This window comes from Peromyscus californicus, unplaced genomic scaffold (genome assembly GCF_007827085.1).
Source record: "Peromyscus californicus insignis strain IS unplaced genomic scaffold, ASM782708v3 Scaffold_3__1_contigs__length_106647218, whole genome shotgun sequence".
In the NCBI taxonomy this organism is placed as follows: Eukaryota; Metazoa; Chordata; class Mammalia; order Rodentia; family Cricetidae; genus Peromyscus; species Peromyscus californicus.
This window is the reverse complement of record NW_026294551.1, coordinates 43,390,729-43,404,347: the sequence shown is the minus strand read 5'-3', so window position 1 is coordinate 43,404,347 and position 13,619 is coordinate 43,390,729. Positions and strand designations below refer to the sequence as shown.

The following is a 13,619-nucleotide window of genomic DNA, read 5'->3' as shown; positions in this document are numbered from 1 at the left end:
GGCACCAGGCCCACAATGGTGGTAGTGTGTATGTGTGTGTGTGAGTGTGTGTGTGTGTGTGTAAGTGTGTGAGTGTGAGTGAGTGTGTGTGAGAGTGTGTGTGTGTGAATGAATCAGTGGATGAACTTCTTACTTGACTGAACTAAAAATTTCTCTATCTGGGTTATTTCTCTCCCACAAAACCAGTTTAAATTTTTAGATTAAGATGACCTTTTAAAGATTTGTCTTCATAATGTGTGTCTGGGTACCATGCTTCTAAGGACTGTTTTAAATGTTGGTTTTGATATGGGAACTAGCTGTTTTCATGAGTACTGTACCCATGTTTACTTCTTTCTTTTTTTTTTTTTTTTTTGGTACTTTAGTAGTATTTTTAAATTTTTGAAATATTTGTATCATCAGTAATAATTTATATCTTAAAACTAGAAATATGCTTTAATACAATTCAGAGGTGAAGTTTTTTACTTTTGTTGTAGGTGGGATTTTGGCATAGATGTTTCTTACCATGCCTGTAAGTCAGTTTCATAGTCTTAAGTTAGCAGGTGGTTTCGGTTCCTAATGAACTGCTTGAACCTCTGGCTTAGGGGTTTCTTCCCTGGCATAGCGGACTGTCTTTCTCACCCAAGAGCGTGTGTCAGGTTAGATCCTAAAATGAAGGATTTTTTTTCTTGTTTTTTACATTTCTACTCAAGAAACGGGTTTGTTTATTTTTGTTAAGCAGCAAATTATTCTAGACATTATAAAACCCACTGATGGCCATTGAATTAAAAGAAGTATTTGAAATTCCTCAAGTTTTAGCTTTCCTACTAGTCAGTCATACTATAGAACAAAATCTACATGCTAGTACCTGACATTCAACTAAAAATTACTTACTTACAAAATGATTACCAAATCAGAGAAAATTTTTCTGTCAACTGATTGTCCTCTGGTTGTGTGGTTCCTGTGCAGTGGTGATATCACATCAATTACATCATAGTGAATTTGTTCAGTGAAGGTTTCACCTTGATTCAGGCTAGACAGACAGACAGACACACACACACACACACACACACACACACTCATATATATCTATGGTTTAACAAGAACAAACACTACACAGAACTTACTAAATACATCTGATAAACATTTGCCTTGGTACTGGAGAGTTTGAGTATTTTATTTCTTTTTTTTTTTTTTTTTTGGTTTTTCGAGACAGGGTTTCTCTGTGTAGCTTTGCGCCTTTCCTGGAACTCACTTGGTAGCCCAGGCTGGCCTCGAACTCACAGAGATCCGCCTGGCTCTGCCTCCCGAGTGCTGGGATTAAAGGCGTGCGCCACCACCGCCTGGCTAAGGTGTGGTGTTTTTTTTTTTTGTTTTGTTTTGTTTTGTTTTGTTTTTCGAGACAGGGTTTCTCTGTGTAGCTTTGCGCCTCTCCTGGAACTCACTTGGTAGCCCAGGCTGGCCATTTTATTTCTTAAACACTTGAAAATTGAGAACTGTATATGTTGTGGGATGTCTCATCTCTAATTGTTAATTGAAAGAAAACAGTCTGTCTGCAGAGATGTTTGTCATGGCCAAGTAAAGGCTGCATAATCTGCTGCCCCTGTATCTATCTATATGTACTCACTGCAGTCACCCAGGCCCTGTATCTATATGTGCTCACTGCAGTCACCCAGGCCCCTGTATCTGTATGTGCTCACTGCAGTCACCCAGGCCCCTGTATCTATATGTGCTCACTGCAGTCACCCAGGCCCTTGTATCTATATGTGCTCACTGCAGTCACCCAGGCCCTGTATCTATATGTGCTCACTGCAGTCCCCCAGGCCCTGTATCTATATGTGCTCACTGCAGTCACCCAGGCCCCTGTATCTGTATGTGCTCACTGCAGTCACCTAGGCCCTGTATCTATATGTGCTCACTGCAGTCACCCAGGCCCCTGTATTTATATGTGCTCACTGCAGTCACCCAGGCGCTGTATCTATCTATATGTGCTCACTGCAGTCACCTAGGCCCTGTATCTATATGTGCTCACTGCAGTCACCCAGGCCCTGTATCTATCTATATGTGCTCACTGCAGTCATCCAGGCCCTGTATCTGTATGTGCTCACTGCAGTCACCCAGGCCCTGTATCTATCTATATGTGCTCACTGCAGTCACCCAGGCCCTGTATCTGTATGTGCTCACTGTAGTCACCCAGGCCCCTGTATCTGTATGTGCTCACTGTAGTCACCCAGGCCCCTGTATCTGTATGTGCTCACTGCAGTCACCCAGGCCCCTGTATCTATCTATATGTGCTCACTGCAGTCACCCAGGCCCCTGTATCTGTATGTGCTCATTGCAGTCACCCAGGCCCCTGTATCTGTATGTGCTCACTGCAGTCACCTAGGCCCTGTATCTATATGTACTCACTGTAGTCACCCAGGCCCCTGTATCTGTATGTGCTCACTGCAGTCACCCAGGCCCCTGTATCTGTATGTGCTCACTGCAGTCACCTAGGCCCTGTATCTATATGTGCTCACTGCAGTCACCCAGGCCCCTGTATCTGTATGTGCTCATTGCAGTCACCCAGGCCCCTGTATCTGTATGTGCTCACTGTAGTCACCCAGACCCCTGTATCTATATGTGCTCACTGCAGTCACCCAGGCCCCTGTATTTATATGTGCTCACTGCAGTCACCCAGGTGCTGTATCTATCTATATGTGCTCACTGCAGTCACCTAGGCCCTGTATCTATCTATATGTGCTCACTGCAGTCACCCAGGCCCTGTATCTATCTATATGTGCTCACTGCAGTCATCCAGGCCCTGTATCTGTATGTGCTCACTGCAGTCACCCAGGCCCTGTATCTATCTATATGTGCTCACTGCAGTCACCCAGGCCCTGTATCTGTATGTGCTCATTGCTGGCACCCAGGCCCTGTATCTGTATATACTCACTGCAGTCACCCAGGCCCTGTATCTGTATGTGCTCATTGCTGGCACCCAGGCCCTGTATCTGTATATACTCACTGCAGTCACCCAGGCCCTGTATCTATATGTGCTCATTGTTGGCACCCAGGCCCTGTATCTATATATACTCACTGCAGTCACCCAGGCCCTGTATCTGTATGTGCTCATTGCTGGCACCCAGGCCCTGTATCTGTATATACTCACTGCAGTCACCCAGGCCCTGTATCTGTATGTGCTCACTGCAGTCACCTAGGCCCTGTATCTGTATATACTCACTGCTGGCACCAGGTCAAAAGCAGATTCTTTTTGTGGTGTTAAAGGAAAAAAGGAAATATTTTAAAAGGCTAGAGAGAAATAGAGTGACACTGAATCTAGATTGTAATTGTTGAAATTATTTTATTTTATGTGCATTGGTATTTTGCCTGTGTGATGATGTCAGATCTTGGAGTTACAGGCAGTTGTGAGCTGCCATGTCGGTGCTGGGATTTGAACTCTTGTCCTCTGGAAGAGCAGTCAGTGCCCTTAACCGCTTAGCCAACTCTCCAGCCCCTGGATTTTTTTTATTGACTGACATCCAGTATTAATTATTTAATTGACCATAGTATCTCTATAACTGAACCACATTGTCACCGAAGAGTTCTGTTTTATGAATAGTCTTAGGCAAAAAGTCAAATGCATGCATTCTATAACTTGAAAGAGGAAATGCCATCAAAACAAAAAAGCAAATTCATAACCAAGCTATAAATACAGAGGTTGCCTACAGAGAATGAATGTTTCATGAGTTCTAAAGAGTGTACTTTTACTTCTGTCTGAAAGTAGATGTTTATCTCCCTTTGTGCAGTATCTGGGATTCACGGTAGTCTTTCTTTCTTTTACCACAGCCAAGAAGTGATGCATCTTACAAATGATAATGTTGCACAGTTTATAGGATATGTGTGTGTGTGTGTGTGTATGATAAGTGTTTGCTAATTTGAGTTCCCCAGTATGTATCGTATATGTGTATAAGATATAGACCCAATATTTTTCCTTTTACATTTTCATATTTTGAAAGTCAATTTTTTAACCCAGGAGCCAACTTGATTGATATTATGCCTTTAGTCCTTTAGATTTTCATTAAAGCTTACTAGATTATTATATAAGAATAATGTAAATGCTATAAAATCATTTTTTCAAATGCAGTGTTAAATTTATGCTTATTGGCTTATGTTTCTACTAATAGCCATTTGGTGGTATGAAATGTGTCTGTTTTCAAAGCTTTTTAAATAATTTCTTCTCTAAAGTATAGCTGTTACTCTGAATCTGATTCTCACTAAGGTGCTGTCATGTTTTTGTTTTATTACTAGAGTCTTACATTTAAAGAAAAGGTAACAAGCCTTAAATTTAAAGAAAAGCCTACAGATCTGGAGACAAGGAGCTATAAGTGCCTTCTTTTGTCCATGGTGAAACTAATTCATGCAGATCCAAAGCTTTTGCTTTGTGTAAGTATTTTAAAATTTGAAATTTGAAATTATTCCACTAATTTAGTTGAATTAAAAGGACAAAATCCTTTCTAGTCATAAGTAACAACCTCTAAGACATTGCCAAGAAAACTCATTTCCAGAGAATTGTAATAGAATTAGATCACCTTTCCTAACCTTTCCCTTCCTTATCGTTGAATGACTTTAGTGGCATCATTGTCCTTGGTCTGTTTTAGATCATGCATTATGATCAGGCATACTCCTGGGGTCAAGTGGAACAAGCAACTATAAAAGCAGTGTGCTCTGCATCTACACCACTCATGCTTTTTTCTATTACTAAGCAAATTAGCATTTATAGCTAGCTCCCTGTGTTCCTTCACCAGCCCTCTATTACTGTATTAGAAGAGAAAGTAAAATGAGAGTGGTTATTCAGTTATTGCCGTAACTCTGCTTTTTATTGCCTCAGATGATACTGGATTCCTGAGAATATCACTTTGGTACACAGAGTAATTAAGAAACAATGTAAATACTGTAACCAAGTGATAGTTACAGGAAAGGATTAAATGTACAGGCTCTGAAGAAAGACTAGTTAGTAGCAGGTGGTTTACTTCAACCTTTGCCCCTTAGGTTTTTCACCTGAAATAGTAGGTAATAATAGCTCCTACCTCAGAGAGATCCTTCAGGAGAGTCAACTAGCATGTGTAGGGCTTTGAGGAACAATTCCTGGCATATAATAAGTGATAAGGTTGGTTGCTGCTACTATTAATAAGAGACATTTATGTTCTTACTAGTGTTCAAATAAAGCTATCTGAATTGTTAATAGGATGATGTGTTTAACATTTCTCAGGATCCCTAATCCTTGGAGAACACTGTCAAGTAACATTTCTAATTGGTGTACTCAGTGCCAGGCTTTTCAAATGCTTTGGTGTTTTACACTTTTGCTGCTATGCTTTTCAAATAACTAAAATACAGGCATTCAAACTAAATGCCTATGGTTTCAAGAATAATATGAACTCCCATGTTTGTGTGTGTGCACGTGTACGCTTTTTGAGACAAAGTCTTGCTGTGTATCCTGTTTTGACCTTGAACTCAACATCCCTGCTGGTAATACAGGACTATATCATCATGCCTCCACTCCAGAATTTTAAAAGTATTTACACATGAAAAATTTTTCTGATAATGAGGTAATAGAGACAGAGAGGATGAAGTTCCTAAAGGATCAACCCCAAAAGAAAATCTATGAGATTTTTGAGCTTTTTTGAAAGCCCACCAAAATTTTGAGATTGTAGTAGAATAGTTAGATCATTGACTTGGAAAAATTACATACAATTTGTCAGTGGACTCTGAAATAATAACACTTCTTTTCTTGGTTTCTCTGGTGTGTGGCATGAGTTATGGCATCTCATTATGAATGCCACATAATACTAGGGTTACTTTGTTTACATAGCTGTAATTTATGTTCAACAATAAACCAAACTCACCAGTGTTTTTCATGTTAAGTAGGTTATTGTTTGAAGAACAAGAGTTGAATTGTTTGAGGCGAAGAAGTTTAAGTAAAATTTGCTATTTTCCAAGAATTATGGAAATCCTTTTTGTTTTCCTTGATGATGTTGGGGACTGAACCAGAGTCTAGTAGTCTTGTAATGCCTGCAGATGCTCTCTGGCCTGACCCTCCTTGCCTTTTGTTTGGTTGAGTTGGCTGGGTGCGTGGGGTTTTGTTTGATTGGCAACTGTCACTATATTTGACCACATCCTAGCTCCATGGAAATTGCTTCCTTTGCTGCCATCTAGTGGTTAAGTAACTTTCCCCAGTAACCATAGGAAAAAGAATATTTACAGATAAATTCTAAACCTTCGTTAATAAGAGAAATATAAACATGGTCTCAATCATGGTATTTTTAAAGTAATACAATTCTGTCTTCTCTTTTTACCATCTTTGTCCTGGTTTGTGTTACTCCATGTTTTCCACCTTTCTGATTAACTGCCATCATTTCTTACATCTCTATCTCTACTTTTAAGTTACGGTGTCCACTTTATGGAGACCTCACTGACTGGGCCACATTCTCAGCCTCTGAATCTCCTGGCAGAGGGTACTTTGACATTTCTTACCTCATTTGCAGTTTGGTGTTTATTTAGTAATTTAATTAATACTTGTTTTCCTCATGAGACTATTGGGAGGTAGGAGACATCTTTTTCTTCCTTCCTTCCCTCCTTCCTTCCTTCCTTCCTTCCTTCCTTCCTTCCTTCCTTCCTTCCTTCCTTCCTTCCTTCCTTCCTGGAGGTAGGAGACATCTCTCTCCCTTCTTTCTTTCTTCCTTTCTTTCTTTCTTTCTTTCTTTCTTTCTTTCTTTCTTTCTTTCTTTCTTTCTTTCTTTCTTTCTTTCTTTCTTTCACTTTCTTGTTTTCTTCTCCTTCTTCTTCCTCTTCCTCTTTCTCCTCCTCCTTTTTTTTTGTCTTTTTGAGGCAATGTCTCTTTTATTATGCAGCTCTCTCTGTACTGGAACTTGATGTGTAGACCAGGCTGGCCTCAAACTCACAAAGATACATCTGCCTCTGCCTCCTGAGTGCTGGGACTAAATTCATGCGCCACCATGCCCGGCAGCATCTGTTCTTGTTTGTTTTTGCTCTTTTGGGGGGCCCACCACCCAGCCCCCAAATAAATCACACAAGAAGACTTATTCTTAATTATGAATGCCCAGCCTTAGCTTAATTTATTTATAGCCAGCTTTCCTTAACTTAAATTATCTCATTCATCTTTTGCCTCTGGGCTTTTATCTTCCCTATTCCTGTCTGCCTTTCTTTGTCTCTTACTCTGTGGCTTGCTCTGTAGCTGGGTGGCTGGCCCCTGGAGTCCTCCTCCTTCTCTGGCTACTTCTTGATCTCTCTTCAGATTTCTCCTTCTATCTAGTCTCTCTGCCTGCCAGCCCCGCCATCCTTTCTCCTGCCTTGCCTTTGGCTGGCCAGTTCTCTATCAGCTCATCAGGTGTTTTAGACAGGCACAGTAACACAGCTTCACAGAGTTAAACAAATGCAACATAAACAAAAGTAATACACCTTAAAATAATATTCTCCAACAGGCATCTTTCTTTTTTATTGCTATGTCTTTGCTGTTCAACAAATTCTATAGAGTTATAAATGAATAGTGAACATCAGAAAATGGACGAGTTTGTAATTACAGTTATACTAGGTAAGAATATATGTTACATATTATAATGAAGAATATGTAATCAACAAATAAAATACAGATATAAGTTCAGTTGGTTTCACTTAAATGAATCATATGTTCTTTTTCTCTTTGTTTTTCCAAATAAGATCTCCCTGTGCAGCCCAGGCTGCTCCTGAACTCAAGAGTCTCATGACTTGGCCTGCTAATTGCTGGGATTACAAGTGTGCACTATCATGCCACCAAACCATATATTATTTAAGTGTAAATAGATTTTTACAAATTATCAGAAACAGTTTGTTGAACAGGTAAACTTCATATTTAGGAAGAGTAGTAATTTCTTAGTACATGATGGCATTTTTCCACAGTGACTGGAGTATTGCTTTCTTTAGGTATGGATTCTAGTTTTCCTTTAACATGGCTATGTAGATTGTATTGGTTAAGACAGGGTTACTTGTAGCCCAGGCTGGCCTCTGATTCATTATGTAGTCAAAGGTGACCTTGAATTTTTGATCCTCTTACCTCTGTCTCCCAAGTGCTGGAATACAGCCCAGAGCTTTCCCTGTGCTAAGCAAACATTCTACCAACTGAGCTACATCCCCAGCCCAGCTGTATGCACTGAACAGGACTTTTAGACTTAACCCTTGGATTCCTGATGTGTGCAGTTTTTTCTTTTTCCCTTGTGGTTCTGGGATTGAAATTCAGCATTCTAGTATTGATTTATATGCCTAGCCTCTAATACATTTTCTTAGTTGAAAAGCTAGTGTCTGTTCAATTAGGAGTCTACTGATACGACATTTGTTAACAGAACTGCAAATTAAGAGAACCCTCAATAAATCTGATTTTTAAAAAAATTATATATATATATATATATATATATATATATATATATATATATATATAGTTTGTTTGTATTTGAGACAAGGTTTCTCTTTGTAGCCCTGACTGTCCTGGAACTCCCTCTGTAGACCAGGCTGGCTTCAAATTCATAGAGATCTGCATGCCTCTGCCTCCCAAGTACTGAGATTAACGGCATGAGCCACCACTGCCTGACTTAAAAACATTATATTTTTATTGAGTTACGATTCACATAGCCACCACTGCCCAGCTTAAAAAATTGTATTTTTGTTGAGTTACAATTCACATACTATAAAAAAACATCATTTCATGGTAAGGCTATAGCTTGCTTCACATTTCGTGAATGAGGCCATAGGTTCAACCCTTAGTAGTTACCCCCCTCTACTCCTATTTGTCATTTATAGAACATTTTCATCATCTCTAAAGGAAACTGCAGCTGTTTACAGTTGATCTTTACGTTGTGCCTCATAATCCTGCCAATACATTCTTTTAAAAATTGAAGTTTGGGCTTGGGGATTTAGCTCAGTGGTAGAGTGCTTGCCTAGCAAGTGCAAGGCCCTGGGTTTCAGTCCTCAGCCCTGAAATAAAAAAATTAAAAAAAAAAAATGAAGTTTTAACCAGGAGGTGGTGATACACGCCTTTATTTAATCCCAGCACTTAGGAAACAGAGTTCAGGCCAGCTTGGTCTACAGAGGGAGTTCCAGGACAGCCAGTGCTACACAGAGAAACCCTGTCTCAAAAACAAAACAAGATAAAATGAAGTTTGAAGGAGCTAGGGAGATGACTTGGTGCTTAAGAGCACTTCCTACTTTTCCACAGTTCCTGAGTTGTGTTCTCAGCACCCATATCAGCTTCTGGGCATCCAAACTCTCTTCTGCTGCCGTGGCCACCTGGATACATGTGTAATATACACATACATGTATGTAAATAAATAAATTCAATACAAAATAAAATTTGCTTTTCTCTTGCAGAATCCAAGAAAACAGGGCCCCGAAACTCAAGGCAGTACAGCAGAATTAATTACAGGGCTTGTCCAACTGGTCCCTCAGTCACACATGCCAGAGATCGCTCAGGAAGCGATGGAGGTAAGGGGAAGTGAATTCTAGGCTCTTAAAAGAAAGAATGTAACTATTTCCATTCTTCTGTTTTCTAGGTCCTCTATTTTTCAAACAATTATTGGACCCTTTCTATGTGCTTTTTAAAAACTATATTTAACAAATTTTTAAATTTTGTGTGTGTGTGTGTGTGTGTGTGTGTGTGTGTGTATGTATAAGTATAGTCAGGAGCCAAAAAAAAGGTGTTGGATTCCCTGGAGCTGGGATTACAGGCCATTGTGAGCCACCTGATGTGGGTGCTGGAACCTTCACTTGGGTCCTCTGCAAGAACCTGTACACTCTTAATCCCTGAGCCCCTGAGCCATCTCTCTAGCCCCTCTGTGTACTTTTTTGATGTTCTTTGGTGTATAGTTTCAGTGAGTGATAAATGGATATCTGTTCTGGAAATGACATGTTTGTGTCTTTATGTTTTATAAGCTCTGTAGAAGGTCTATTTATTTGCTGTGTATTATAGGTAGCAACAAAACAGCATTGTACTAATTACTGTAGATGGAGGCTTTTCTCTGTCCTGCCCCATCCCGCAGCCATTTCCAAATAACCACTCAGAGGCTTATATTAATTATAAATATTTGTCTGATGGCTCAGGCTTATTACTAGTAAGCTCTTACATTTAAATTAACCCATATTTCTTATTTGTGCTTTGCCACATGGTTCGTGGCTTGTTACTTCATTTTCTATACATCTTGCTTCCTCAGTGGCTGGCTGACATCTGCCCCAACTCGGTCCTTCATCTCCAATTTGATTATACCACCTAATCTTATTCTGCCTGGTTATTGGCCAAAACAGCTTTATTTATCAACCAATGAGAGGAACACATATTCACAGCGTACAGAAGAACCATCTCACAGCAAATTATTTTCTAAGATTTACTTTATCGTTAATTTGTGTATTGTTTTGTGTGCATGTATATATGTGTACTGTGTGTGTGTGCATTGCCTGAGGATGCCAGAAGAGGGTAGTGGTTTTGGTTTTGGTTTTAAATTGTGTATGCATATGGAGGTCAGAAAAAACTCAGGTTTCTGGCCTTGGGTAGCAAATATGTTTACCAGCTGTACCATCTCACCAGCCCCTACAGTTTCTTTTACGTTTGTTTGTTTGTTTGTTTGTTTGTTTGTTTTTGAGATGAGATTTTGCTATATTTTCCTGTCTGGTCTCTAAATCCTAAAGCAGTCCTCCTTCATCCCTTGTATTAGTTGAAACTATACTTGTGTGTCACAAGCCAATGTTGTATTTGGATTACATTGTGTAAAAAATTTTGGAAGTTTATGGTTTCTTGATTCCTTAAATTTATTGTCGTGTCTATGCATGATTAGGGGGTAGGGGTGTGTGTGGACTTGCAGTGGCACACGTCTGGAAGTCGGGGCAACCTTGAGGGGTTGATCTTCTCCTTCCACCTTTACGTGGGTCCCAGGGATTGAACTGAGGTCTTCAGGCTTATGTAATAGGTACTTTTACCTGATGAGCCATGGGTAGTTGATGATGGACATTCACTGTTATTTCTGTTTGAGGGTTACTACAAATAATGCTGTTAAAGTTACTGTATCGTCTTGTATTTCCATTAGCAGTGTACTAGTGTTTTGGTATTTCTCCATCCTTGCTGACACTTGTATTGTCTGTTGTCAAATTATAGCCAGCCTACTGTGTTAACAAAGTTGATTTTTTTAAAAAATTATATTTATAGCTGGACTTGATAGCTCATGCCTTTTAATCCCATCACTCAGGATGCAGAAGCAGGTGTATTTCTGAGATTGAAGCCAGTCTGGTCTACAGAGCGAGTTCTGGCCGGCACAGCCAAGACTACACAGAGAAACCCCATCTGAAAACAACAACAACAAAATTACCTTTAATTATTTATTGTGTGGGGGGTGTATACATACCACAGCATACATGTCGAGGTCAGAGGATCACTTACAGGAGTTGGTTTTCTCTTTGCACCACTGGGTCCCAGGGATTGAACTCAGATCGTCAGGCTTGGCTGCTAGTGCACCTCCTGAGCCACCTCATCAGCTCCAAGTTCACTCTTCAAAGTTATTTTTAGATTGACAACTTAAAAGTATATCTTTAATCTAAATAAAATTTATTGATGTATAATTTACATATAATAACTAATTTAGGATTTAGAATCTTTGTATTCATCCCAGAAAGTTCCCTTTCTGCAGTGAGTACTCCTGCACTTGTTGTCTACATGTATTGGTCTGAGTCTGTCACTCTTGGTTAGTTCTGCAAGTCTGTAGTTCATGAATAGAATTCATTAAATGTGATCTTACTTTGCCCCCACCTTAAATTAGGAAGTAGTTTGTATTATTTTTTATAGTCTTGTGTATTGTTGCACATGGTAGTTCCTTTTTCCTGATTGTTATGAATATTCCATTCATTCATTGATGGGCTCATTGGTAGACAGCATCCACTTCTACTGAACGTTAACCTTATGTTCCTTTGCAGTCCTCATCCTGTTTCACCCCTTGTCTGCCCTTAGCCTCCTTTGTAATCATTGATTTGCTCTATTAATGTAGATTAGTTTGCATTTTATATAAGGGAAATAAAAGTTCTTATTTGTAATTCAGCATAATTGCTGTAGCTATATTGCATTAGTAATTGATTTTTTTTAAAGGTTCATCCTATTTTATTCTGTTTAGTGTTCCATTATATGAATATAGCACAGTTTGTTTTCTCATTTATCTGTTGATGATCATTTTTGTATTTTTGCTTTTGGCTATTTAGAATAGAGCTTTTGCTGGGTATGGTGGCATACACCTTCAATCCCAGTATTCAGGAAGCAGAGGCAGGTAGATTTCTGTGAGTTTGTGGCCAGCCTGGTCTACATGGCAAGTTCCAGGCCACCTGGTGGTACAGAGCAAGACCTTGTCATCAAAATGATGAAGATAATAAAAAAGAAGATAAAAAGAAAAATTGATAGGTTCTAGGTTCACTTATATATAAATCTAAGATGTGAACAGATTTTTCATTTTTCTTGAGTAAATTCCAACCAATGCAAAAAACAAACAAACATACAAACAAAACAAAACAAAAACAAAGAACCAGCCTGGTATACATGGAGAATTCCAGGACAGTCAGGGCTCTAAAAGTAAAATAAAATAAAACGAGTTACTGATAAGTGCAAAAACTGGATGAATCTCACAGACATGATATTTAATGAAAATAACCAAATACAAAGAGCATGGAGCATGCTGTTGGCTCCCTTTACATAAAGCTTAAAAACAAGCAAAACAATCTGGCAATGGCATTCAGTGCAATGGCTACTTTTACAAAGAGCTTGGGAGATGAGTTCTGAAGGGCTTCTTATTGCTGGCAGTGTTGAGCAGGTAATGGTGGGACATGCTGAAATCCTGAGCTCTCCTCTCCAGATTATCTCCTGTACTTGTGCATTCCTTGTACACACATTTGCTGTGTGTGTGTGTGTGTGTGTGTGTGTGTGTGTGTGTGTGTGTGTGTATCACTATTCATCCTAGAAACTGGTATATTGCTTGTATTTTTTTTGGAGGATCTGTTCAATATTTTCATCCAGATAATTAGTTCTTAAGTTTTTTCTTATGTATGTTATATATAATTCAAGATTAAAAAATACATGTATATTCCTCTTTTAATAGAGTATCAGGAGGACTTTAATTATTCATTAATAAGAGAATAGATCAGTATTTAAGAGTGGTATTTCAATTTGGCATGCTATTAAACATCCATTAAAACCTACTGAATCATTCAGCAATATTTGCAAAATATTAATGTGTAATGTGTTTGCAGCTTTCTTGAAGTAATCAGTCACGCACTATGAAGCAATATTTTCATCAACAGTGAACCACAAATATTGAGGTGTTTCCCAACAAATTGTATCATCTACTTAGTCCGTAGCCATCTTAGTTTACATCAGCATGCTCTGTGATACTGGCATGGTGACAGAGTTACCTTTGAGGCTCTTCTCAGGGTATATCTCTGTCAAGTGACACATGGCAGTTTGGAAAATTAAAACCAGATATGAAAAGGAATATAATCTCATCAAAATGGAAAAAGGATAGTAAATTTTTGTTCCCATTAATCAGAAAATTTTATGAAACAGAAAATGGATCACCTAAAAAAACCCTAAAATA

General features: G+C 38.9%; 1 protein-coding gene across 10 annotated transcripts in view; it reads left to right on the top strand.

The window, feature by feature from the left end:
* The window catches only part of Nf1 (neurofibromin 1), a 246,624-nt gene that overhangs the window by 86,506 nt on the left and 146,499 nt on the right, over positions 1 to 13,619 (top strand). For all 10 annotated transcript variants that reach the window (XM_052755665.1, XM_052755662.1, XM_052755661.1 and 7 more), the window contains 2 exons: positions 4,267 to 4,401; positions 9,373 to 9,486. In XM_052755665.1, coding sequence (XP_052611625.1) covers positions 4,267 to 4,401; positions 9,373 to 9,486 — 249 coding nt within the window. The remainder of the gene's footprint in view (positions 1 to 4,266; positions 4,402 to 9,372; positions 9,487 to 13,619) is intronic.